General features: G+C 40.5%; 1 protein-coding gene across 7 annotated transcripts in view; it reads right to left on the bottom strand.

Annotated features, from left to right (window-relative positions):
- Positions 1–15,331, bottom strand: part of LOC129858394 (glutamate receptor 1-like) — a 186,670-nt gene extending 171,339 nt beyond the window's left edge. For 6 of the 7 annotated variants that reach the window (XM_055927576.1, XM_055927577.1, XM_055927579.1 and 3 more), the window contains exons 1-2: positions 15,009–15,331; positions 14,625–14,759 (exon numbers count right to left, since the gene is read on the bottom strand). In XM_055927576.1, the coding sequence (XP_055783551.1) occupies positions 14,625–14,759; positions 15,009–15,321 (448 nt within the window). In that variant the 5' untranslated portion in view covers positions 15,322–15,331. The remainder of the gene's footprint in view (positions 1–14,624; positions 14,760–15,008) is intronic. The other variant, XM_055927575.1, reaches the window with a different exon arrangement.
- Positions 15,332–27,860: the final 12,529 nt, after the last annotated feature.

The following is a 27,860-nucleotide window of genomic DNA, read 5'->3' as shown; positions in this document are numbered from 1 at the left end:
GTGTGTGTGTGTGTGTGTGTGTGTGTGTGTGTGTGTGTGTGTGTGTGTGTGTGTCCTCCACTAAGTAGTGATCATGCAAACAGACGGAGGACTAAGCAGAGTGTAAACTGTGATGGAGGAGAATCCACAGCAGTTTCTCTGTTTTCAATCCTAAACTCCACACACACTCTCTCTTTCTCTACACGTCTACTCCCAGAGCTACCCAGAGGGACGATACACATCACCACCACACTACAACAGAAGAAGAGGAGAGGAGTGTCTCTCTAGGCCCATCACACTGATAATACCCATATACCACGGTAAAAATTGGGGTTGCAAAGGGTCAGAAACTTTACGGTAAATTTCAGGAATTTTTCCATGGGAAGTTAAGCCCAGGAATTTGGGGAATTTTGCTTAAATTCATTAAAAAAGTTAGCTTATGACAGTGAACCTTTTTTGTGGGATACACATAAAGCAATTCTAGGTCTTGTGGCATATTTTGGTTAAACTATCCCCAAGTCAATGGATCACATGTACAGCTGATTCTCAAGATCTTGCACACTAATGAAATGCTATTGAGCCCACACTACTACACTGTGAGCCAAGGACTACATGCTTTCTGGTAAGTTTTGATTACAATAACTAGTAAATAGTAGCCTAAAGCAAAGTGTGTTTAAATCATTTCTAACTTTTTAACAATTTCGCCTAGTTAGTTTTTGCTACCATGTGGGTTTTAGCTTGCTTGAGAATGCTAAATGAGGAGTGTTAATTCACCTGTTTCCATACATGTTTCATTTTAAAACATTTATCTTACAAAGGAGTTGTTTAATCTAACTTCTTAACTATGTATCTGTACATGGAATTGAATTAGTTTGTTTAAAAAAAATATATATCTAATCTTTACAGGAAAATGCCACGGGCACTATCTGATGTGTGGAGATATTTCACTGCAGCTAATGTAGAAGGAAAAGCTGTGTACATTTGCAAATACTGTGCCAAATCATATGTGAAGAATGCAACAAAGATGCAGAATCTGGCCAAGTGCATAAAGTTCCCTCAGCGCTCACAACAAGCAACCTGACAAAAGTCCCTCTACTTCTATTCGAGGTGAAAATTATGAATCCGGCACCTTATTGATTTCAATAAACAGCTCATGGTCCTCCTGGAATCAAAAGTTGTTTTGAATCAATGGAGGAGCATAGTCAGAGCAATGCTGTGAATATCTTGCTCGAGCTGTGTATGCAACTGGTTCACCTCTGATGCTGACAAGCAATGTGTATTGGAAGAGATTTATGAATGTTATTTTTCCAGCATACACCCCTTCAACCAGACATGCTTTATCTACTCATTTGCTGGATGCAGAGTTCAAGTGAAGGTCAAGCAAATCATAGAGAAAGCAGACTGTATTGCAACCTGCTCTGATGGGTGTTCGAATGTTCGTGGGCAAGGAATATTTAACTACATCATCTCCACCCCTCAACCAGTATTCTACAAGAGCACAGACACAATGGACAAGAGACACACCGGTCTCTACATTGCAGATGAGCTGAAGTCCGTCATCAATAACCTTGGACCACAGAAGGTACTTGCACTGGTGACAAACAATGCTGCGAACATGAAGGCTGCTTGGTCTAAAGTGGAGGAGTCCTACCCTCACATCACACCCATTGGCTGTGCTGCTCATACATTGAATCTGCTCCTCAATTACATCATGGCACTGAAACAAATGGATACACTCTACAAGAGAGCCAAGGAAATGGTTAGGTATGTGAAGGGTCATCAAGTTACAGCAGGAATCTACCTCACCAAGCAAAGTGAGAAGAATAAGAGCACCCCACCAGTTGGGGTGGTGTTGTCATCATGTTTGACAGTCTCCTGGAGGGGAAGGAGACTCTCCAAGAAATTACCATATCACAGTCTGCCGATATGGAACCCCATCAAGAGGATCCTCCTGGATGATGTATTTTGGGAGAGAGTGGTAAGCAGCCTGAAACTCCTGAAACCTATAGCAGTAGCCATTGCACGGATTGAGGGAGACAATAACATCCTGTCTGATGTTCAGACTCTGCTTGCAGATGTAAGAGAAGAAATCCGTACTGCCCTGCCCACTTCACTGCTGCTCCAAGCAGAGGAAACTGCAGTTCTGAAATACATCAAAAAGCGTGAAGACTTCTGCCTGAAGCCCATACACACCGCAGCGTACGTGTTGTACCCCAAGAACGCTGGCAAGAGCATCCTGTCTAGTGCAGAGATCAACAAGGCCTATGGTGTCATCACTACCATGTCTCACCACCTTGGCCTGGATGAGGGCAAGGTTCTTGGTAGTCTGGTGAAGTACACTTCCAAGCAAGGGATTTGGAATGGAGATGCAATATGGCAGTCGTGCCAACATATCTAATCAGCCACCTGGTGGAAGGGACTTTGTGGAACTGAGGCTCTTTCCCCTGTTGCCTCCATCCTCCTCCAAATCCCACCAACATCAGCCGCCTCAGAGCGCAACTGGTCCTTGTTTGGGAACACACACACCAAAGCACGAAAAGAATTGGTGGCCATCCCGGCAAATTTTTGGCTTTTTGAGCCTGACAACGAGCCATCCTCAACCAGGTTGGAAAGTGACAGTGAAGAAGAGGCCTCAGAGTCTGATGTTCAAGAGGTGGGCATTGAGGAGGTCCAGGGAAAAGACATGGAAGCCTGAGAGGAAGACAACCAAAGCTTTAGTTTCTAGACTATAATTTTACAGATGTATGTTGAAAACGTTTTTGGGAGATGCAATGGATCATTGGGGATCATTCAATATTCCCCTTCTTTTGTTGTTCAGTGAAATCATCCCATGTGAAGAGTCAACTCATTTAATTAAAGTTACATTTGCAACTAAATTGTTATTTTTATATTGGAAGGATTTAATCATTTGCAATTATGTCTAATTATGATCATGTAAAATGTTCATGTTTCTGTCTACATATGATATGGTAAATATATCCAATGCAAAAAACATCTACATTTAAATAGTATTAATATGAATTTGCATTATATTCCCGTTAATTCACATACTGTATATTTCTGTTAAATCCCACGGAAAGTTTCCACCTCTGAATATTCCCCAAAACATGCAACCCTAGTAATAATACACAAATCTCAAAAGTCCAACTTTATGAAACCCGTAATGTGGGCAAACAATTAAATAGTGCTCTCTCTCCAATCACCTCTCTTTGTATCTGAACCGGAGTACATTTCTGCAACATGACTCCATTTTGACTCCCGGCCTTTCCAAAAGACAGTAAACTATACACCAACATTCATATTCCATACGTCTATGGGGTTGTTATAATCTAACCCTTGTAGTGGTGCTTTGATATGGTGATCAAGGGTCCAGCACCCGGGCTAACACGACACCATTTCTGTCCAACAAGCTCTCACGGTCTCACAGCAGAATCAGACATACAAAGCCCTGTCCATAAACGGCACATTTCTAAGGTTAAATGAAGGCATTCATTCCGAATGGTTAAGTTAAGGTTTAAGGTTTGGGATAGGGTTCAAACTAAACGAGTCCCTAGCCCTGGGATTGAACCTGCAACCCTCAGTGTCAGAGTTCACAGCTTACGCCCATCCACCACCCCCTTCCACAACGCCCATGCAAAACACAAGCCTACTTGGGGAGATTCTCATTCAGGCACAAGACTGTCCTCCATCCTCTCTCCTCCGTTCACTCTCCTTCGTGACATAGAAACCGAGAAGTGTTCAAGGATTGTGTCAGTTCATTAGCAGACGAGCGGAAGAGTGTCGTCCACTTCTCGATAACCACCTTTCATCGAGGATACTCATGTACATCCTACTGTGGAAGAATTTGTCTTTTTTATTTTATTTTTTTAACCTTTATTTAATTAGGCAAGTCAGTTATGAACAAATTCTTATTTACAATGACGGCCCACCAAAAGGCAAAAGGCCTCCTGCATGGACGGGGGCTGGGATTAAAAATACAAAAATATATATGACAAAACACACATCACGACAAGAGAGACACCAAAACACTACATAAAGAGAGACCTAAGACAACAACATATCTGCCAGAGGACCCTCTCATTTCCCTCTCATTTCAAGCAAGTGCATTTCCCTCCACATTCACTCTCCTCGATTAAATTGGACTTTTTTTCAAAAGGAGGCGAGGGAAGATGGAGGAGAGATGACACAGGAGGTGAGCAAATCTAAATGATAAAAGGCATTGATGATAATAGTGCTCACCATTGCCCCTAGTGGCCGGTTTTGATGTCATCTCCTGACGTCTTGCTTAACTGGACATACGTCTAATTTCGCAGTGTACTTGTGTCACGCCCTGGCCATAGAGAGGCTTTAATTCTCTATTTTGGTTAGGCCAGGGTGTGACTAGGGTGGGCATTCTAGTTTCTTTATTTCTATATTTTCTATTTTCTTTGTGTTTGGCCGGGTGTGGTTCTCAATCAGAGGCAGCTGTTTATCGTTGTCTCTGATTGAGAACCATACTTAGGTAGCCCTTTTTCCCACCTGTCTTGGTGGGAAGTTGACTTTGTTTAGGGCACATAGCCTTTGAGCTTCACGGTTTGTTTTTGTAGTGTTTATTGCCAAGGCGACGCATCAGTTCTCCAGTGCTCCCCCACAGCGCGGTCATCCTGTGCCTCCTCCAAGGACCAGGCCTCCAGTAGGTCTCCCCAGTCTGGTTCATCCTGTGCCTCCTCCACGGACCAGGCCTCCAGTAGGTCTCCCCAGCCCGGTGAGTCCGGTGCCTGCTCCACGGGCCAGTCCGGAGTCTCCAGCGACGGCCTCCAGTCCGGAGCCTCCAGCGACAGCCTCCAATCCGAAGTCGTCATCGAGGGCCGCCACTCCGGGGCCCGCAACGAGGGTGCCCAGTCCGGGGTCGGCGGCGAGGGTCCCCGCACCAGAGGCGGCACCAAAGTGGGGGGAGCCAGAGGCGGAGGGGGGTCTACGTCCCGCACCAGAGCCGCCACCGTAAAGGAAGCCCACCCGGACCCTCCCCTTTAGAGTCAGGTTTTGCGCCCGGAGTCCGCACCTTTGGGGGGTACTGTCAGGCCCTAGCCATAGAGATGCTTTTATTCTCTATTTTGGTTAGGCCAGGGTGTGACTAGGGTGGGCATTCTAGTTTCTTTATTTCTATGTTTTCTATTTTCCTTTGTGTTTCAGAGGCAGCTGTTTATCGTCGTCTCTGATTGAGAACCATACTTAAGTAGCCCTTTTTTCCACCTGTCTTGGTGGGAAGTTGACTTTGTTTAGGGCACATAGCCTTTGAGCTTCACGGTTTGTTTTTGTAGTGTTTATTGCTTTGTTCGGAGTCATTATTTTTATTAAATAAAATAAAATGTACGCTCACCACACTGCACCTTGGTCCTCTCCTTTCAACAGCCGTGACAACTTGAGAGATTTCTCTGCTCTGTCATCCCAGTGACATCATCCCAGCACTACAACATTCCATCTCATGCAGTACAGTACTAATAATTCCAGTGTGACCAATAGGTCAGAGGTTCTCAAACCGCCCCCAGCCGTTTCACAATGTTCTTGTAGCCCTGAACTGGCGAGGCTTGAACCTCTGCTCCAGGCCAGGCTATAATAATGTAGTACTAATTCCTGTTGGTCCTCTAGACCAGGCTATAATACTGTAGTACTACTACCTATTGGTTCTCTAGACAAGGCTATAATACTGTAGTACTAATTCCTGTTGGTCCTCTAGACCAGGCTATAATACTGTAGTACTAATTCCTGTTGGTCCTCTAGACCAGGCTATAATACTGTAGTACTAATTCCTATTGGTTCTCTAGACCAGGCTATAATAATCTAGTACTAATTCCTATTGGTCCTCTAGACCAGGCTATAATACTGTAGTACTAATTCCTATTGGTTCTCTAGACCAGGCTATAAAACTGTAGTACTAATTCCTATTGGTTCTCTAGACCAGGCTATAATACTGTAGTACTACTTCCTATTGGTCCTCTAGGCCAGGAGATTTGGAGAGGGAGCTCTTTTCTATCCTCTTATTGATCTGGATGTCTTAGTGTGGCCCCAGTCCATTGATCAGACCTGGCTTAGGGCTCACACACACACACACACACACACACACACACACACACACACACACACACACACACACACACACACACACACACACACACACACACACGCACACACACACACACTTCCTTTAAAAGCCCTCAGAGAGAAGAGAAATGATGCTGCAGAAGTTTATAGTGACAACATGAATCTGGTTAGCTATGGATTCCAATTACATGTTGTGATGCTAGAACTGGGTGGTTTGGTCAGTCATAGAAATAACATTACTAGAATAGATAATTGTGGTAATCATTTTGCTAATACTATTTATTTTTGTATCTCTATGTGGTCACTTAGAAGGATAACCGGAAAAAAACAGAGGCTTCTTTTTAGCATAATATATATTACAGTTATGAAGGAATTGTTATTTTACTAATGTAGTTTAATTGTGAATGTTTATTTTGTCATACATGGCTAGCAATTCTTAATTGTAATGTTAAATTGTATTTTGTTTACAATATCTCTTCACCAGATAACCAACGTTAAAGCAACACCTCACCAACATATTCATTCAACACCACACTGGAGTTATGACCTAATGGCTGCAGGAGATTTGACATGAAATCAGCTATTTATGCCTCCACTCCGTCCCTAATCTAAAGCCAGTCAATAGCAGATTATGGTGATGTCAACGCTAACCAAGGGGAAGACTCGTACTCCCTGTTTGGCTCAAGGTATCCATTCCACTGCAGTTATATTTAACCAGGGAAACATGTAGAAAGAGAGTCAAACTAGATCTTCCTATGAACATGTAGGCTACACACACACACACACACACACACACACACACACACACACACACACACACACACACACACACACACACACACACACACACACACACACACACACACACACACACACACACACACACACACACACACACACACACACACAGACGAACAAACATACACACACAGAGCGTGCACACACCCACACTGTCGATGACTCAACAGGAGAAATACATCATAGTTTCCTCAACGTCAGCCATTTTCCTTCTACACCATCTATTCTGTTCTGTGTGTACTCTCACCTTTACTAGTTCACCCAACACCCAACTGTTAGACTCCCTTGTGCCCTATTCTGTCTCCCCCAGCAGGTGTTGAGGAGAGGGGATGCAGATGGTGAGGGGTGAGTGTAGGGGGAGGCAGGGGGAGGACTGGAGGAAGTGGGTGGTCATATAGACTGCTGCCCATATCACAACCTATTCCCTATCTAGGCCCTATGAGCGTTGGTCTAAAGTGATGCACTAAATAGGGCATAGGGTTCCATTTGGGGTGCAACCCATACAGGCCTCAGGCCCGCTGATGAGTACCTCCCTCATCCGGAGGAGCTCCATTCATCCACAGGCACAAGGAGCCATTCAGCTACTGCCTCTAACTGCCTTTAACCGTCATAGCCCATAACTGCCCAGGCTTATTCACACACACACACACACACACACACACACACACACACACACACACACACACACACACACACACACACGCAAACATACACACACACATATGCAGATGCACAAATGCACACACACACACACACACACACACACACAGGCATGCAAGCAAGCACACACACACAGACACACCCAGACGCACACACACACCGACAGATGAACAAATACACACACACACACATATTCCACACACATACACACACACACAGATATTGACACGGATAAACTTTCATACACACACTAAGTAGGTCATCATAAAGTCAAGATTGCAAAATGTATTTTAATGTTAACCTTTTCTACATCCTCTTGAAGCAGAGACACACAGAGAGAAATGGTGTCACTGTCTTCTCTGCCGTATGTACATCACCTCTAACCAGAGTCACTGTTTGTGTTATTTACATGTTAGTCATTTAGCAGATGCTCTTATCCAGAGAGACATACAGGAACAATTAGGGTTAAGTGCTCAAGGGCACTTTGACAGATTTTTCACCTAGTCAGCTCGGGGATTAGAACCAGCAACCTTTCGGTTACTGAATGAACTCTCTAACCGATAGGCAGGCTTAGACGTGACATGCATCATATAGCCTGTCTCAGCTAACAGGATCTGATCTGTCCCTTCACGTTAGGGACGGAGAGAAGCAACGGAGCAGAGAGGAGCGAGATCACTGCTCACTCACCACAATCTGGGAATGTGTTGCCATCACAGCGGCTGCCAATACCCAGCTCAGCTCAAGGGTTGTTTAGCACAAAAAATGGTTTAGAAATACAAGTGGCCTTTAAAAGACTCAGACAAGTTAGGTTTCCATCCAATTGTTGACAGATTTTCATGTGAATATTTTCAAATCTGCTTAAAACTATATGTGCATTTTCCCACCACAGATGTGTTTCCAATCAAATGTATTTGCTGCAGATAAAAGACTGTGATGATCTAGTGCATCTAGTAAAAATACATCTTGTGGTTAAATTTACATGTACTGAATAAAAAATACAAGTGAAATGGGTTTCCATGGCATTTTCAACTCTATTGATGGGTTTCACACAACAGAATGGTATTATATAGGGAGTGTGCCCACTCCGGTACGACAACACGCAGAAGCAGTACTGTGTCAGCGCGCTGCTGGCTAGAGCGCGCGTATAGCCTACATGATGAGATTAGTATTGACAAAAGAACGAGATTATTTGAATTCTAACAGCAGTCAAGCATCAATGATCATGTCACCAGAATACAACCCTGGATATTTATCAGAAAGAAGCATAGATGATCGTGTCACCAGAATACAACCCTGGATATTTATCAGAAAGAAGCATAGATGATCATGTCACCAGAATAAGACCCTGGATATTTATCAGAAAGAAGCATAGATGATCGTGTCACCAGAACAAGACCCTTGATATTTATCAGAAAGGAGCATCAAGCTCATCACTGTGCACTTTCACCACCCTGTGAAGTGCATCACAATTTATTTAATCTGTAACCTAATAAACTTCATGCTTTCCTGACGACATCGCATGACTCCAAGTTTACTTCGATATGATGGTCATTCTATCAGTGTTTCCACCGACATTTCTCACATAATTTATTTTACAGACACAAAAAGATCCCACCTCGTCTAACGTATTTCGTTTTGTCGACATTTGAGAAGTTTACCGAAACATTTTCTGTTTCCATCAGGCCTGTCCTGATATTTATGATCCTGATAAACATGCTGTTTCTTCCCCCTCATGCCCTATGTATGTGTGTGTGTGGGTGTGTGTGTGTGTGTGTGTGTGTGTGTGTGTGTGTGTGCGTGCGTGCGTGCGTGTGTGTGTGTGTGCCCTCCGCTAAGCAGTGATCATGCAAACAGACGGAGGACTAAGCAGAGTGTAAACTGTGATGGAGGAGAATCCATAGCAGTTTCTCTGTTTTCAATCCTAAACCACACACACCATCTCTCTTTCTCTACACGTCTACTCCCAGAGCTACCCAGAGGGACGATACACAGCACCACCACACTACAACAGAAGAAGAGGAGTGGACTGTCTCTCTAGGCCCAGGCATCCCCCTGGGTTTCTACCTTCCTGGAATCAATGGATCCATGTTCCGTTACTTCGTCCACTACACTGGATGACCCTATTGTCTTCAAGTGTGTGTGTGTGTGTGTGTGTGTGTGTGTGTGTGTGTGTGTGTGTGTGTGTGTGTGTGTGTGTGTGTGTGTGTGTGTGTGTGCGCGTGCGTGCGTGCATGTGTGTGTGTAGCCTCTTCAAGTGTGTGTGTGTGTGTGTGTGTGTGTGTGTGTGTGTGTGTGTGTGTGTGTGTGTGTGTGTGTGTGTGTGTGTGTGTGTGTGTGTGTGTGTGCGCGTGCGTGCGTGCATGTGTGTGTGTAGCCTACCATGTTCACTTCTGGCTTCATTCACAGAGATACATCAACACTAAGGCCATGGTGGGATTATTTACACTTCATTAGAGCGCAGTGTCTAAGACCGTAGTCTGAGAGAGGAGGGTGAGGGGGGTGACGAAGATGAGGAGGTTGATTAATATGAGGAGGTAACTCTTATTTGGAGTGTGAGGAGGGGGTAGTCCTTGTTAGATATCGCTGGAGAGATGGATATGGACACTGACAGTAGGGTAGTCTACACCATGTCCCTTTAGAAGATCCTTCCCATATAAGTGTATGGAAGCAGGTCACCCATATTTCAAATGTATGGCTCCGTAGTTTGAATGGGAATCCCTCATGTGATGCTACGGTCATATTGCATTAGACAGCATATGTTACGGTCATATTGCATTAGATATCATATGTTACGGTCATATTGCATTAGATATCATATGTTACGGTCATATTGCATTAGATATCATCTGTTACAGCCATATTGCATTATATATCATATGTTACAGTCATATTGCATTAGATATCATATGTTACAGTCATATTGCATTAGATATCATATGTTACAGTCATATTGCATTAGATATCATATGTTACGGTCATATTGCATTAGATATCATATGTTACGGTCATATTGCATTAGATATCATATGTTACAGTCATATTGCATTAAATATCATATGTTACAGTCATATTGAATTAGATATCATATGTTACAGTCATATTGCATTAGATATCATATGTTACGGTCATATTGCATTAGATATCATATGTTACAGTCATATTGCATTAGATATCATATGTTACAGTCATATTGCATTAGATATCATGTGTTACAGTCATATTGCATTAGATATCATATGTTACGGTCATATTGCATTAGATATCATATGTTACAGTCATATTGCATTAGATATATGTTATGGTCATATTGCATTAGATATCATATGTTACAGTCATATTGCATTAGATATCATATGTTACGGTCATATTGCATTAGATATCATATGTTACAGTCATATTGCATTAGATATCATATGTTACGGTCATATTGCATTAGATATCATATGTTACACTCATATTGCATTAGATATCATATGTGACAGTCATATTGCATTAGATATATGTTACGGTCATATTGCATTAGATATATGTTACGGTCATATTGCATTAGATATCATATGTTACGGTCATATTGCATTAGATATATGTTACAGTCATATTGCATTAGATATCATATGTTACAGTCATATTGCATTAGATATCATATGTTACGGTCATATTGCATTAGATATCATATGTTACACTCATATTGCATTAGATATCATATGTGACAGTCATATTGCATTAGATATATGTTACAGTCATATTGCATTAGATATCAGATGTTACAGTCATATTGCATTAGATATCATATGTTACGGTCATATTGCATTAGATATATGTTACGGTCATATTGCATTAGATATCATATGTTACAGTCATATTGCATTAGATATCATATGTTACAGTCATATTGCATTAGATATCATATGTTACGGTCATATTGCATTAGATATCATATGTTACGGTCTTATTGCATTAGATATCATATGTTACAGTCATATTTCATTAGATATCATATGTTACGGTCATATTGCATTAGATATCATATGTTACGGTCATATTGCATTAGATATCATATGTTACAGTCATATTGCATTAGATATCATATGTTACGGTCATATTGCATTAGATATCATGTGTTCCAGTCATATTGCATTAGATATCATATGTTACGGTCATATTGCATTAGATATATGTTACGGTCATATTGCATTAGATATCATATGTTACAGTCATATTGCATTAGATATCATATGTTACGGTCATATTGCATTAGATATCATTTGTTACGGTCATATTGCATTAGATACCATATGTTATGGTCATAATGCATTAAATAACATATGTTACAGTCATATTGCATTAGATATCATATGTTACGTTCATATTGCATTAGATATCATATGTTACAGTCATATTGCATTAGATATATGTTACGGTCATATTGCATTAAATATCATATGTTACAGTCATATTTCATTAGATATCATATGTTACAGTCATATTGCATTAGATATCATATGTTACAGTCATATTGCATTAGATATCATATGTTACGGTCATATTGCATTAGATATCATATGTTACAGTCATATTGCATTAGATATCATATGTTACGGTCATATTGCATTAGATATCATATGTTACACTCATATTGCATTAGATACCATATGTTATGGTCATAATGCATTAAATAACATATGTTACAGTCATATTGCATTAGATATCATATGTTACGTTCATATTGCATTAGATATCATATGTTACAGTCATATTGCATTAGATATCATATGTTACGGTCATATTGCATTAGTTATCATATGTTACGGTCATACTGCATTAGATATCATATGTTACGGTCATAATGCATTAGATAACATATGTTACAGTCATATTGCATTAGATATCATATGTTACAGTCATATTGCATTAGATATCATATGTTACAGTCATATTGCATTAGATATCATATGTTACAGTCATATTGCATTAGATATCATATGTTACGGTCATATTGCATTAGATATCATATGTTACGGTCATAATGCATTAGATATCATATGTTACAGTCATATTGCATTATATATCATATGTGACATTCATATTGCATTAGATATCATATGTTACGGTCATATTGCATTAGATATCATATGTTACAGTCATATTGCATTAGATATCATATGTTACGGTCATAATATATTAGATATCATATGTTACAGTAATACTACATTAGATATCATATGTTACAGTAATACTGCATTAGATATAATATGTTACAGTAATACTGTATTAGATATCATATGTTACAGTAATACTGCATTAGATATCATATGTTACAATAATACTGTATTAGATATCATATGTTACAGTAATACTGCATTAGATATCATATGTGACTTTAAATATATCAACTGTTTCGTTTTCTTCTGATTTCCTTTTCTTTTCAAAAGGGAACTGTATCTCTAAGAGGCAGAGATCAGAGATCTGAGGAAAAACATGACAAGTATGTGAAACAGAATAAAAATGGCCTCTAAATTCAAGTCTTGTCTCCAAGTAGGAACAAAACACAGAGACAACACGGTTATCAATGTCTAAAAACTCTGCCTGTGAAACTGAATGTCGCACTTCAAGCAGTCCTGGGGAGACTAGTGTGGAAAGAGAGAGTTGTCAGGGAGGAGAATCTATTGTGTTTAATCTGGATTCAACACCCAGCTGCAACGGCCTGATGCCCGTTTTAAGGGTGTCCAACATGGAGCACCTGGGATATAGCCTACCTTTAGACTTAGCAACTTAAGAAAAATATTAAAAACTCAAGGGCACCTTGTTGTGTAAAATCCCAAAAGCGAAGTCTGGCACACAAAAATAAGCTCAAGTTATTTTTCGTTGTATCATGTTTTTTTCTTGCTTTCAGCAGACTGGGGATAGATTGTGCTACCAGATCACCTTGATCTTTAAAACATGTTACAAAATCGTGTCATTGTCTGCATCTGTTAAGGGAAGGTGACTGTGACACTAATACTAAAACGATTAGGTTAAACATGATTTGATTTGGGCATCCAAGGGGCAGACACAGGCTGTGCGATGACGACACGTGATCGATTCGTTGGTTGATGTACTTACAAGAGAGTAACGTCTTAATAACTGCTTGACCGGTGACAGCCTTTGATCCGCGGTGCTTCACAATACACTATACGTCCTCCTTACGCGTCTGTGTCACCTTACACGCTCGCCCCCATGTAAGTGACCTCATCCATAAAGAATATGATGTCCAAGGGTGAACGAATGGAAAGGTCTACGATGCAAACATTTCTCCTACAGTGTTCCGTTAATTAAAACCCTAATTTAGACGTGTTCCTGAAACGCACAGAGACAACCTTGTGAACTTGAGTGAGTCACGGCGGTTGGAGCCATTTGAGTGGTATGGCGTTGTTGGCTAGGTTACTGTAATGAGAAAGCGAACCTGAGCCGCGCGCTTAACACTTTAATGAAAGTATCTGGTGCCAGCTGAAGCTAAACGAATACAAATCCTTCGCTAATTAGGAAAAGCGCTTTGTGGTAACAGGTTTCTCCTGAATGCCGGTGGGAAAGGGGGGTTGGTTGATCTGCGCTAACGGCAGATAATATTTCAAGCGCAGGAAGCGCATGTTGGCTTGTGTAGGGGGAAGGGTGTCAGAACGTAATACATTTAAAAAATATATATAACCACTTTGTTGCGTCTGGTTATAATGTTTGTAGCCTACATGTATACTACTGATATGGGTAGATTGTCAGACAAATCTGTTCATAGCACTGAGGTCTCTCTCTCTCGCTCACAAGCATTTGACGAGAAAGAGAGAGAAAGCGAAGCAGATGGACCCACAAAAGCACACATTCTCGGACCCTCTTTACAGTGAGCGAATAACCAGCTGTAATTGCATATATGATATCTCCAACTATCAATGACAGACACATTTAAATAGTAGGAAAATAATTCAGGACAAGCGTTGGCCAGTGATCTCGTTGAGCAGAAGGACAACAACAGATTGATCGTATGAATAAATAACATATGAGGCAAACTAGGAAATAACTGGGAAGGATGGGTGGGATGAGGATAACAGAGACCGTGGGGGAAAGGAAAGACTTACAGGCATATGTCATGGAGAAGCTGTTGCCCATCTTGACCATATCCACCTGCGGCACCAGTTTGGGGATATCCTGGTGGTGCGAGAGCGCGAACCGAAACACCTCATATTCGTGAGATTCGGTTGGGAATAGTCCCCCTGTGAAAGATACAGAATCAGCGGTTATTTATAAAACGTCTCTCTGCAAACTAAACGCAAACACAGAACACATAAATATATCTGGACTGTTTTATCAGCAAAATATGTTGAATACAACTTTAAAGCTTCGGAAAATGCATATTTGTCCATACAAATAGGCCTATGACAAGAAACCAAATTTGTAGCCTAAATAAATAAACAGTTAAAATAATTTTGCCAGGCTTCATTTTACGCGTGTTTTTCACCTACCTATATTGATGTTACTTGGAAAACTTGAACCCAAGCACATCCCCAGAAAACTGGTGTACAGGAGGGTGAAGCTTCGCTGCATATTTCCTTTTGCATTGGCGAAGAAAAAAGAGCCGAAATCCAAGCATAGATCTTTCCTCGGTGAGTTAGTGTATACCTCCTCTTCCCCACTCCTTTTTTCCCAGTTGCAGATGCTCTTACAACAACATCCATCCAACGTCGAGAGAGAGCATGCAACTGCAGTCACTGTCTTCTCTCTCCTCCCGCTCTTTCTCTCGCGCGCTGCTGATGCCCGCTTGTCCTCGGCTGTCATGATACCGAGCGGTGACTTCAACTCTCGCCCCTACCTACCGAACGCACCCACGCCTCTCAGGCGACGCTGGGGGGGGGGGATCTCGCGGGCGCTCTGTTTCTATGTTGTTTTATATACTTGGAATTGGATTAAAACTGTCATAACGGCTATGGTTCCTTGGTTCATCTAGTGTTTTATTAGTGTATAACGTCTTCTTACCTCTGAATTTGACATCATTCTACGTATTCCACTCAAATGCACCTATGGGTGAATTATGCACCACATAATCTTTGCGTAATTGCACTGTTTACATGTGTTTTTTAATGAATGCCAGCAAAGCCACTACAGGGCCTACATAAAGCTGTACCAACAGCAGAGCTTTCTTTCCAGCACTCTGGAGTGAATCCTTACCACTGCTACACCTGGCTATCAGCGGAGCCTTGTCTGGCAGCGAAACAGTTCATTCAGCCTCATTTACTAGCTTTAAAAAAAAACATAGCTGATATGGCTGACTTGCTTAAACAAATGTGGTTACTACTGACTCCTTGTGGATTTGTAAGTCGATAATAACCGCATTCTCCTTCAATAATAACGAAAGCCAATATGAGTTTTTACTTTTGAACCATACACAAACATTTTTACATTTATGTTCAGTAAATTCATAATGTTTATTCTTATATCATTAACACTTAGCTCTAACTATAAGCGCAAGCAAATGAGCTGCGATGAGGTAGGCCTATTGGTTCAGCACTTTGTGTCACACCCTGATCTGTTTCACCTGTCTTTGTGCTTGTCTCCACCCCCCACCAGGTGTCTCCCATCTCCCCTCATTATCCCCTGTGTATTTGTATCTGCATTTTCTGTTTGTTTGTTTCCAGTTCGTCTTGTCCTGCCAAGTCCTACCAGCATGTTCCCGTGTTTCCTGTGCTCTAGTTTTTGTTTTCCTAGTCTTCCCAGTTCTGACCTTTCTGCCTGTCCTGACCCTGATCCTGCCCACTGTCCTGTACCTGCCTGACTCTGATTTGGATTATGACCCTTTGCCTGCCTTGACTTACCTTTTGCCTGCCTTGACTTACCTTTTGCCTGCCCCTTGTACTATAATAAACTCTGATACTCGTACTATCCACCTCTTGTGTCTGCATCTGGGTCTTAGCCTGAGTCCTGATAGTACAAACTGGCCGTGACTGACCCAGCAGACTCGGACCAGCTCTGCAATGCCGTCTCATTCCTAGGAGCCACCATTGGAAGACACAAGGAGTTACTTCAGGGTCTTATGGAAGGATTCCAGACCTTGGCGGAACGCCATGACCGTGCCTTCAATACTTTTCTGGAGCAATTCCACGTATTGTCTGTTAGGCAGCCCGCCACTACAGTAACCTCCCAGACTGTCAGTTACCCGCTACCGGCGCCGCTTCTCCCCAATCTACTCCGGCTTCCCGAGAACCCTGCTTACCTCCTCCGGAGCGCTACGCTGGAGCTACACTGGAGATCCAGGATCCTGTCGGGCATTTCTCTCCCAGTGTTCTCTCATCTTTGAGCTGCAGCCCTTTTCATTTCCCTCTGATTGCTCAAGGATAGTGTACTTGATAACGCTGGGTAAGTAAAAGCGTCTGCTCTGACGTCCGGCAAAGGCCGGTTGAAGGCACAGCTGATGGAATTACATCTGCGTGGTGGTACGGCGGGGCGTCATGACGACGAAGGGACCGGGCCAGATGGCGAAAGAGGTATTGTAGTTGTGGTCAGTACGTTTGCTAGCCGGGAGATGCACCTGGCTCAGGGCTAGCTTCGGGGCTGGGTCACTCGGTGGCAGCTAGCTAGCTGTGATGATCAGGAGTAATGGTCCAGGGTTTATGGCAGGAATCCGGCGTGGTAGTGGAGAAAAACAGTCCGATGCTGGCAGGTATTATCCAGGCTAAAAAACGTCTGGTGCTTGAGCAGATGGTGAAGGTCACTAGCAGTGGCTAACAATGACTAAATAGCTAGTAGCTAAGTAGCTGGCTAGCCTCTGATGCAAGTTTTGGATATAAGGTCTAAAAAAAGCGGATCCATGTCACATTGAGTGAGACGGGTTACTGGAAGTTATATTTAATTTAAAGATTGAAAAAGAGATTGAAAAGAAATTGGAATATATACTAAAAAGACGAAAAATACAAAAAGTAAATGAGAGGACGACAAACCACGTCTGCACTGCTACGCCATCTTGGTCGCCAAGATTACAGCACCCTGGCTTCCCTTTGTGTATTATAATACACAAAGTAAGCAAAGCAATGAAATCATTTCAAAATTGCCTAGAAAGATGAATAAGATAGTAATGAGATAGATGTATATAAGCAATAGGCCTAGAACAATTGAGATGTACAAACCATGGCATACGGGAATGATGAGCAGATAAAAGGCAATCCGTAGTTACATTAATGAGTGAGCTAAGATGGACGTAGTAAATATAACTATTTCTTCAGCACTTTTGAAATGTGCAGCGACAGAATTCAGAACATGGGCCGTTCTTACAGAATTCTCCCTTATACACCAAGTCAGAACAGTAGGATGAATAAAGGGGCGACATAAGCAGACAATGAAATATCTTACAATATTGGATGATGACATTTCTCTAAAACAGGCTATAGGCCACATGTGCACCACTAAGTCAGAATGATAGGCTAAGTTCTGAGACGGAAAGGGACCAAATTATTAGGGTGAGGCACATGGGCTACAAACAACTTACTACACAACATACACTTAGCATACCTTTCTTAGCTACAGTATACATATCTCCCTGGCATATTACATAATTTATGCAACAGCATACAATACATTTTTGGACTCAACGTTGTTGTGCTGTGCTCACTTGAACAGGAAGGTGACGCAGTGGTCCAAATTTTGTCATCAAACTTTGTCATCAAAGTCTGGCGTTCTCTGGATTCATGGTGCTTTCAAGACAACTGGGAATCATGATGTCAGTGATCTTCAGGTCAGAGCTCTAGAAAGAGGCCCGAATTTCCGAACTTGGGATTCCGAGTTGGATGATGTTCAGAACCTATTTTTCCAGTCAGAGATCATTTTTTCAGAGTTCCCAGTTGTCATGAACTCACTGAAGTCTGTGATTTCCCAGTTTCCAGTTGTTTTGAACGTGACAGAAGTCATGCTTGATTGACAGCGTTGCTAATATATTCAACCTTTTCTGGCCCTTGGTGTTGCATGTGAATGTTTATCCTTTTAAGCTTGGAAAAGCAGGGGTATAAAGTACTTAAATAAAAGTATTACTTAAGTCGTTTTTTGGGGTACCTGTACTTTACTTTAATATTTGTACTTTTGACAACTTTTACTTTTACTTCACTACATTCCTAAAAAAAACATATTGTACTTTTTACTCCATACATTTTCCCTGACAACCCAAAGTACATGTTACATTTTGAATGTTTAGCAGGACAGGGAAATTGCGAAATTGATATAGTTATCAAGAGAACACGTGGTCATCCCTACTGCCTCTGATCTGGCGGACATCTGAGTGTTGGAGTATGACCCTGGCTATACGTACATTTAAAAAACAAGAAAATGGTGCCGTCTGCTTTGCTTAATTTAAGGAATTTGAAATGATTTATACTTTTACTAATACTTTTGATGCTTAAGTATATTTTAGCAATTACATTTACTTTTGATACTTAAGTATATTTAAACCCAAATACTTTTAGACTTTTACTCAAGTAGTATTTTACTGGGTAACATTCATGTTTACTTGAGTAACTTTCTATTAAGGTATCTATACTTTTACTCAAGTATGACATTTGGGTACTTTTTCCACCACTGTGGAAAAGAGACCCTTTCAGACAGATGTTTTAAACCCTTAAACCCAGACCTGGACCACACACCCTCTCCACCGAAAAGCAGGCAGGGTAAGCAAAAAGTGATTGCATTGCAACGCTTGCAGTTAGCCACTGATTCCTTCCAAACCACTCATTGTTGAATTTGCGATTTCCAACTTGTTGTGTAATGTTTATGTCCAATGGCCGATGAGCAGCTATACGTTTTATCTATAGTTTCTCTTCATATGTTAAGGATGGAAATTTTGCCAGTAGATTGTTGACGTGTGTCATGATGATGACTGAGTTGTCTAGCTTGCTAGCTAAGATTTTGAAAGTGTGATGTTGACATCATTTTATCTGTGGCCAATGACCTTGAGCCTTCTTGGAGGGGTATTTCTAATGTACATTTATGGCAGCACCCAAGGAGGTTTGAACTGCCTAGGTCTACCTGTAGACTCTGCAGTGATGTAGCATCCCCATGAGTGACAGAACACTGAGCCAATCACTGCGCAACTAGAGAACATTACCAACGCATATGCTCTGTATTTTCCGCTGGCTGCCCCTCCACCATAGAAAGCACTAAGCTAGGCTGAAACACATGTATTTTGGAGATGCCATGCTCAGTTAAGCAAGAAAGAGACCCCCGCCCCCCCACACCCCCGACTGACGGTCACCAGCGATCGGCTCGTAGGCTACGCTTCATGTTCTATCCTGCTGGTTTGTATGCAAAGGGGCTACCGTTGTTTTCATGTACATGTATGGTTCTTCTAATGGCCTAAACATTCATGGCTGTAACCACTTTAAGATTCGGCATTAAGAATGACTATGGGGGAACACAAGTACACACGCAAGTACGACTGTTTGGTACCTGATAAAGGGTGTGTAATCTGTAAGGTTAACAAAACAGCTTTTACAGTCAAGTCCTTCCAATTACTTCCTTTTGGACACTGATTGCATCCCAAATGGCACTCTATTCCCTGCATTGTGCACCACTTTTCACCAGGGGCCCTGGTCAAAAGTAGTGCACTGCGTAGGAAATAGGGTACTATTTGGGACGCACCCTATATGTAAGTATGTGCCCTCTCCTATGCCTCCGGATCAGTGCTCCATCTCTATGGATCAACTGCAAGGTTAAACAGCAGCCTTCTTTTCCGTGTGGGTGTTGATTGCACTTGGCGTTGTAGATGTGATGCCCCTGTACTTGTTTATCAAATGAAGTAGTAAATCCTTCCTTTGACACAATTAGGATTAGGGATAAGCTTGTTTATCAGACCCAGCCAAGGCACTTTCTCCTCAGCTAACTGTAAAATTGCTTTCTCCTCAGTTATTGTCTCCAGAAAATGAAGTAGGGTATTAACATATTTTCTCAGACAATGCCATCTGGAGAGAGTAGGAGGCTTTAAGCTGAAGTAGTTTCTTCTTGTTTCCAATTTAACAGAATTGTTACTGATAAAACCATAGCAAAGTACTTCCTGTCAGAGACACTTCAGTCACAGAGACAATGTAGGAGAGGAGAGGAAGTATGATTAGTAATAAATATTGATGGGTGTTGAATTAATCCCAATGTGAAGACTGTTTTTTATTTAAATGTTTTATTGTCTTACGAAGTATCTGCTCAGTATAATATCAGCTACAAACTTCCAAGACAGAAACATGGTGTTTTCTGCTCCTTCTAGAGAGTTTTTCCTAGCCACTGTGCTTCTGCCTCTGCATTATTGGTCGTGGGGATTTTAGGCTGGGTATCTGCAGAACACTTTATACTGTATATCAAGGATTTTAGTATTGGTCAGGCTGTCTTGTACACTTTCACAGCTAAAAGCTGAATTGCAGTATACAGACAAAAAGAAGGGGGAAAAAGAACCGTTAACAGTTAGCTAGCTGAAGAAAAAGGAACAGTTAACAGTTAGCTAGCTGAAGAAAAAGAACAGTTAACAGTTAGCTAGCTGAAGAAAAAGAACCGTTAACAGTTAGCTGGCTGAAGAAAAAGAACCGTTAACAGTTAGCTAGCTGAAGAAACAAGAACAGTTAACAGTTAGCTAGCTGAAGAAACAAGAACAGTTAACAGTTAGCTGGCTGAAGAAAACAGAAACAGAGAGCATCCAGGTCGCTAGCTTCAGAGAGTGCCTGCTCCCGGTGAAGGCATCTATTCTGCTGGCAGCCGAGTTGGATGCTAGGGACAGGAGTGATGATGGTGAGGGTGGTGACAGCTGCTGACAACTGCTGAAGTAAAAAGGGCTTCATAATTGTTTTTTTATTGATTATTCACATTAGCCAAGAATTTAGAAAAAAGATACGAGTGTGTGATCAACGGACAATGGGCTCCCTCAAACCCTCACCATAGGATAGGCCTGCTACACACCGACATAGCACCATATATAACCTGCTACCTCCCTCTCCAGAGGAATGTTCATGATTCATGTGTCTTTAGCATATCTAATCCACTGTAGTGCAAATCTCACCACATAGCAAAGAAAGCAAACAAAGGAAGTGGTAGGAGGAGTATCAATGTAAATTCATTACATAACTTGTATTATTGTGAGCTGTATAGAACGGTATGTGTTCTCTCTGTGTTCTGCCTTCTGTGTTCCATGTTCTCTTGTGTTCTTTCAAAGTGTAATGACTTCTTTGTACTCTCTGATTTGAAAGTCGTGATAAACTCAAGGGGAAAGTGATTGGCTAGACCAAACTGGAGAGCTGATGCATATTGTTCTAAGCTAAATGTATGAAAACTAAATCAATACAATTCACCATAGATGTGGCACTAGAATGATTTCACCCCTCCATTTCCTCATTCGATAGAACTCACATAGCCATATTTTAAGATTATAATGAGCAGGTGGTGTTGCCATTCAATGTTGTAGGCTAATCTAAGGCTGTCTCAAATGGCACCCTATAGGGCACTTCTTTTGACAAGGGCCCTATGAAGCAGTAGTGCCCTATATAAGGAATAGGGTGTCATTTGGGATGCATCCTAGGTAAGGATAGAAGAAATGTCAGAGCCATGCTGGTAATTTAGCTTGGGTATCGCTGCAGTCTGTCTGTCTGTCTGTCTGTCTGTCTGTCTGTCTGTCTGTCTGTCATAGTGCCAGAGGGAGTATGTTTCTCAGGAGGCGACAGGAAGCCTAACAGCTTCACAGATGAGGATCAGGAGAATAAAGCAACGCTGTCAAACCTCAGAGAGAGGGAGGGATAAAAAGAGAGGAGGAGTGAAAGGGAGAAGGAGAGAATGAGAGAATGAGAGAGAGAGGGGAAGGGAGTGATATAATGGAGAAAAAAGAGTAAGGAGAGAGAAGAAGAGAAAGGATAAATGGTGATTTATAGAGAGACCTAGAAAGAAGGAGAGAGAGGGAGAGATAAAGCAAAAACAGGAAGAGAGATGGAGGAGAGAGAGAAAACAGGTAGAAATGTGATTTGATTTACTATAGCACAAAAAAAAAACAGGCGGAAGGACAATGAATCACTTATAACCCTAACCCTGTTGTCACACCTCCCTCTGTGTTGCCTTTAAAATGGATGGAGGTGGATGTGTCCAACATACAAGGTAGGCCAAGGCCTCAATGAGACATGTACAAAACACAACACACTGCTGAAATTAAACACAAATAAATAAAATCACACCATAACCAAATTGGTTCCTGTCTTTTTAAAAAAGATTCAACCTGGCTGTTTGGTTTGATTGGCTCTGGACAGATTAGCCTTTATGTCACAAGCAGGAAGCAATAACGGAGTCTGATGGTTTTGACTTGTTACCCGCTTTGTCTGCAGGCCGGCACTCTTGATTACACCACTTGTTGACTGACAGCCAGACAGGGAGGCAGAGGAGGCAGACGGGTCAGGGAGGGAAGTGTGTTAGTGGGGCTAGTCTGATTGGACTTGAACGGATGCCTGGGAGCGAGGGATCAATATGGAACCTGGAGGTACGCCGTGCCTGAGTCCAAGTTCCCGTCTTAATTGGGACGAGTTATTGATGGTAAGCTTAATTAGTCACATTGGCAATCAATTGGCCACGTATGTGTCCCAAATGGCACCCTATTCCCTATAGAGTGCCCTAGGCTACATTTGACTAGAGCAATATGGACCCTGGACAAAAGTAGTGCATTATTTAGGGAATAGGGTGCCATTTGGGACACAGCTGTGTGTTGACTAGATAGATAACTAGAAGGATGTGTGATAGATAGATAGATAGCTAGATAGATAGATAGATAGATAGATAGAGAACTAGAAGGATGTGTGATAGATAGATAGAGAACTAGAAGGATATGTGATAGATAGATAGAGAACTAGAAGGATGTGTGATAGATAGATAGAGAACTAGAAGGATGTGTGATAGATAGAGAACTAGAAGGATGTGTGATAGATAGATAGAGAACTAGAAGGATGTGTGTTTGTTAGAGAAATAGAAGGATGTGTGATAGATAGAGAACTAGAAGGATGTGTGTTAGATAGATAGATAGAGAACTAGAAGGATGTGTGATAGATAGAGAACTAGAAGGATGTGTGTTAGATAGAGAACTAGAAGGATGTGTGTTAGATAGATAACTAGAAGGATGTGTGTTAGATAGATAACTAGACGGATGTGTGTTAGATAGATAGAGAACTAGAAGGATGTGTGTTAGATAGATAACTAGAAGGATGTGTGATAGATAGATAGAGAACTAGAAGGATGTGTGATAGATATATAGAGAACTAGAAGGATGTGTGATAGATAGATAGAGAACTAGAAGGATGTGTGATAGATAGATAGAGAACTAGAAGGATGTGTGATAGATAGATAGAGAACTAGAAGGATGTGTGATAGATAGATAGAGAACTAGAAGGATGTGTGATAGATAGATAGAGAACTAGAAGGATGTGTGATAGATAGATAGAGAACTAGAAGGATGTGTGATAGATAGATAGAGAACTAGAAGGATGTGTGATAGATAGATAGAGAACTATAATGATGTGTGATAGATAGATAGAGAACTAGAAGGATGTGTGATAGATAGATAGAGAACTAGAAGGATGTGTGATAGATAGATAGAGAACTAGAAGGATGTATGATAGATAGATAGAGAACTATAAGGATGTGTGATAGATAGATAGAGAACTAGAAGGATGTGTGATAGATAGATAGAGAACTAGAAGGATGTGTGATAGATATAGAGAACTATAAGGATGTGTGATAGATAGATAGAGAACTAGAAGGATGTGTGATAGATAGATAGAGAACTAGAAGGATGTGTGTTAGATAGATAGATAACTAGAAGGATGTGTGATAGATAGATAGAGAACTAGAAGGATGTGTGATAGATAGATAGAGAACTAGAAGGATGTGTGATAGATAGATAGAGAACTATAAGGATGTGTGATAGATAGATAGAGAACTATAAGGATGTGTGATAGATAGATAGAGAACTAGAAGGATGTGTGATAGATATATAGAGAACTAGAAGGATGTGTGATAGATAGATAGAGAACTAGAAGGATGTGTGATAGATAGAGAACTAGAAGGATGTGTGATAGATAGATAGAGAACTAGAAGGATGTGTGATAGATAGATAGATAGATAGATAGATAGATAGAAAGATAGAGAACTATAAGGATGTGTGATAGATAGATAGAGAACTAGAAGGATGTGTGATAGATAGATAGAGAACTATAAGGATGTGTGATAGATAGATAGAGAACTATAAGGATGTGTGATAGATATATAGAGAACTAGAAGGATGTGTGATAGATAGATAGAGAACTAGAAGGATGTGTGATAGATAGAGAACTAGAAGGATGTGTGATAGATAGATAGAGAACTAGAAGGATGTGTGATAGATAGATAGAGAACTAGAAGGATGTGTGATAGATATATAGAGAACTAGAAGGATGTGTGATAGATAGATAGAGAGCTAGAAGGATGTGTGATAGATAGAGAACTAGAAGGATGTGTGATAGATAGAGAACTAGAAGGATGTGTGATAGATAGATAGAGAACTAGAAGGATGTGTGATAGATAGATAGAGAACTAGAAGGATGTGTGATAGATAGATAGAGAACTAGAAGGATGTGTGATAGATAGATAGAGAACTAGAAGGATGTGTGATAGATAGAGAACTAGAAGGATGTGTGTTAGATAGAGAACTAGAAGGATGTGTGTTAGATAGATAACTAGAAGGATGTGTGTTAGATAGATAACTAGACGGAAGTGTGTTAGATAGATAACTAGACGGATGTGTGTTAGATAGATAGAGAACTAGAAGGATGTGTGTTAGATAGATAACTAGAAGGATGTGTGATAGATAGATAGAGAACTAGAAGGATGTGTGATAGATATATAGAGAACTAGAAGGATGTGTGATAGATAGATAGAGAACTAGAAGGATGTGTGATAGATAGATAGAGAACTAGAAGGATGTGTGATAGATAGATAGAGAACTAGAAGGATGTGTGATAGATAGATAGAGAACTAGAAGGATGTGTGATAGATAGATAGAGAACTAGAAGGATGTGTGATAGATAGATAGAGAACTAGAAGGATGTGTGATAGATAGATAGAGAACTAGAAGGATGTGTGATAGATAGATAGAGAACTATAATGATGTGTGATAGATAGATAGAGAACTAGAAGGATGTGTGATAGATAGATAGAGAACTAGAAGGATGTGTGATAGATAGATAGAGAACTAGAAGGATGTATGATAGATAGATAGAGAACTATAAGGATGTGTGATAGATAGATAGAGAACTAGAAGGATGTGTGATAGATAGATAGAGAACTAGAAGGATGTGTGATAGATATAGAGAACTATAAGGATGTGTGATAGATAGATAGAGAACTAGAAGGATGTGTGATAGATAGATAGAGAACTAGAAGGATGTGTGTTAGATAGATAGATAACTAGAAGGATGTGTGATAGATAGATAGAGAACTAGAAGGATGTGTGATAGATAGATAGAGAACTAGAAGGATGTGTGATAGATAGATAGAGAACTATAAGGATGTGTGATAGATAGATAGAGAACTATAAGGATGTGTGATAGATAGATAGAGAACTAGAAGGATGTGTGATAGATATATAGAGAACTAGAAGGATGTGTGATAGATAGATAGAGAACTAGAAGGATGTGTGATAGATAGAGAACTAGAAGGATGTGTGATAGATAGATAGAGAACTAGAAGGATGTGTGATAGATAGATAGATAGATAGATAGATAGATAGATAGAAAGATAGAGAACTATAAGGATGTGTGATAGATAGATAGAGAACTAGAAGGATGTGTGATAGATAGATAGAGAACTATAAGGATGTGTGATAGATAGATAGAGAACTATAAGGATGTGTGATAGATATATAGAGAACTAGAAGGATGTGTGATAGATAGATAGAGAACTAGAAGGATGTGTGATAGATAGAGAACTAGAAGGATGTGTGATAGATAGATAGAGAACTAGAAGGATGTGTGATAGATAGATAGAGAACTAGAAGGATGTGTGATAGATATATAGAGAACTAGAAGGATGTGTGATAGATAGATAGAGAGCTAGAAGGATGTGTGATAGATAGAGAACTAGAAGGATGTGTGATAGATAGAGAACTAGAAGGATGTGTGATAGATAGATAGAGAACTAGAAGGATGTGTGATAGATAGATAGAGAACTAGAAGGATGTGTGATAGATAGATAGAGAACTAGAAGGATGTGTGATAGATAGATAGAGAACTAGAAGGATGTGTGATAGATAGAGAACTAGAAGGATGTGTGTTAGATAGAGAACTAGAAGGATGTGTGTTAGATAGATAACTAGAAGGATGTGTGTTAGATAGATAACTAGACGGAAGTGTGTTAGATAGATAGAGAACTAGAAGGATGTGTGTTAGATAGATAACTAGAAGGATGTGTGATAGATAGATAGAGAACTAGAAGGATGTGTGATAGATATATAGAGAACTAGAAGGATGTGTGATAGATAGATAGAGAACTAGAAGGATGTGTGATAGATAGATAGAGAACTAGAAGGATGTGTGATAGATAGATAGAGAACTAGAAGGATGTGTGATAGATAGATAGAGAACTAGAAGGATGTGTGATAGATAGATAGAGAACTAGAAGGATGTGTGATAGATAGATAGAGAACTAGAAGGATGTGTGATAGATAGATAGAGAACTAGAAGGATGTGTGATAGATAGATAGAGAACTATAATGATGTGTGATAGATAGATAGAGAACTAGAAGGATGTGTGATAGATAGATAGAGAACTAGAAGGATGTGTGATAGATAGATAGAGAACTAGAAGGATGTGTGATAGATAGATAGAGAACTATAAGGATGTGTGATAGATAGATAGAGAACTAGAAGGATGTGTGATAGATAGATAGAGAACTAGAAGGATGTGTGATAGATATAGAGAACTATAAGGATGTGTGATAGATAGATAGAGAACTAGAAGGATGTGTGATAGATAGATAGAGAACTAGAAGGATGTGTGTTAGATAGATAGATAACTAGAAGGATGTGTGATAGATAGATAGAGAACTAGAAGGATGTGTGATAGATAGATAGAGAACTAGAAGGATGTGTGATAGATAGATAGAGAACTATAAGGATGTGTGATAGATAGATAGAGAACTATAAGGATGTGTGATAGATAGATAGAGAACTAGAAGGATGTGTGATAGATATATAGAGAACTAGAAGGATGTGTGATAGATAGATAGAGAACTAGAAGGATGTGTGATAGATAGAGAACTAGAAGGATGTGTGATAGATAGATAGAGAACTAGAAGG

This window comes from Salvelinus fontinalis, chromosome 6 (genome assembly GCF_029448725.1).
Source record: "Salvelinus fontinalis isolate EN_2023a chromosome 6, ASM2944872v1, whole genome shotgun sequence".
Classification (NCBI taxonomy): Eukaryota; Metazoa; Chordata; class Actinopteri; order Salmoniformes; family Salmonidae; genus Salvelinus; species Salvelinus fontinalis.
The sequence above is the reverse complement of the archived record's forward strand: the minus strand, read 5'-3'. Positions and strand labels throughout refer to the sequence as shown.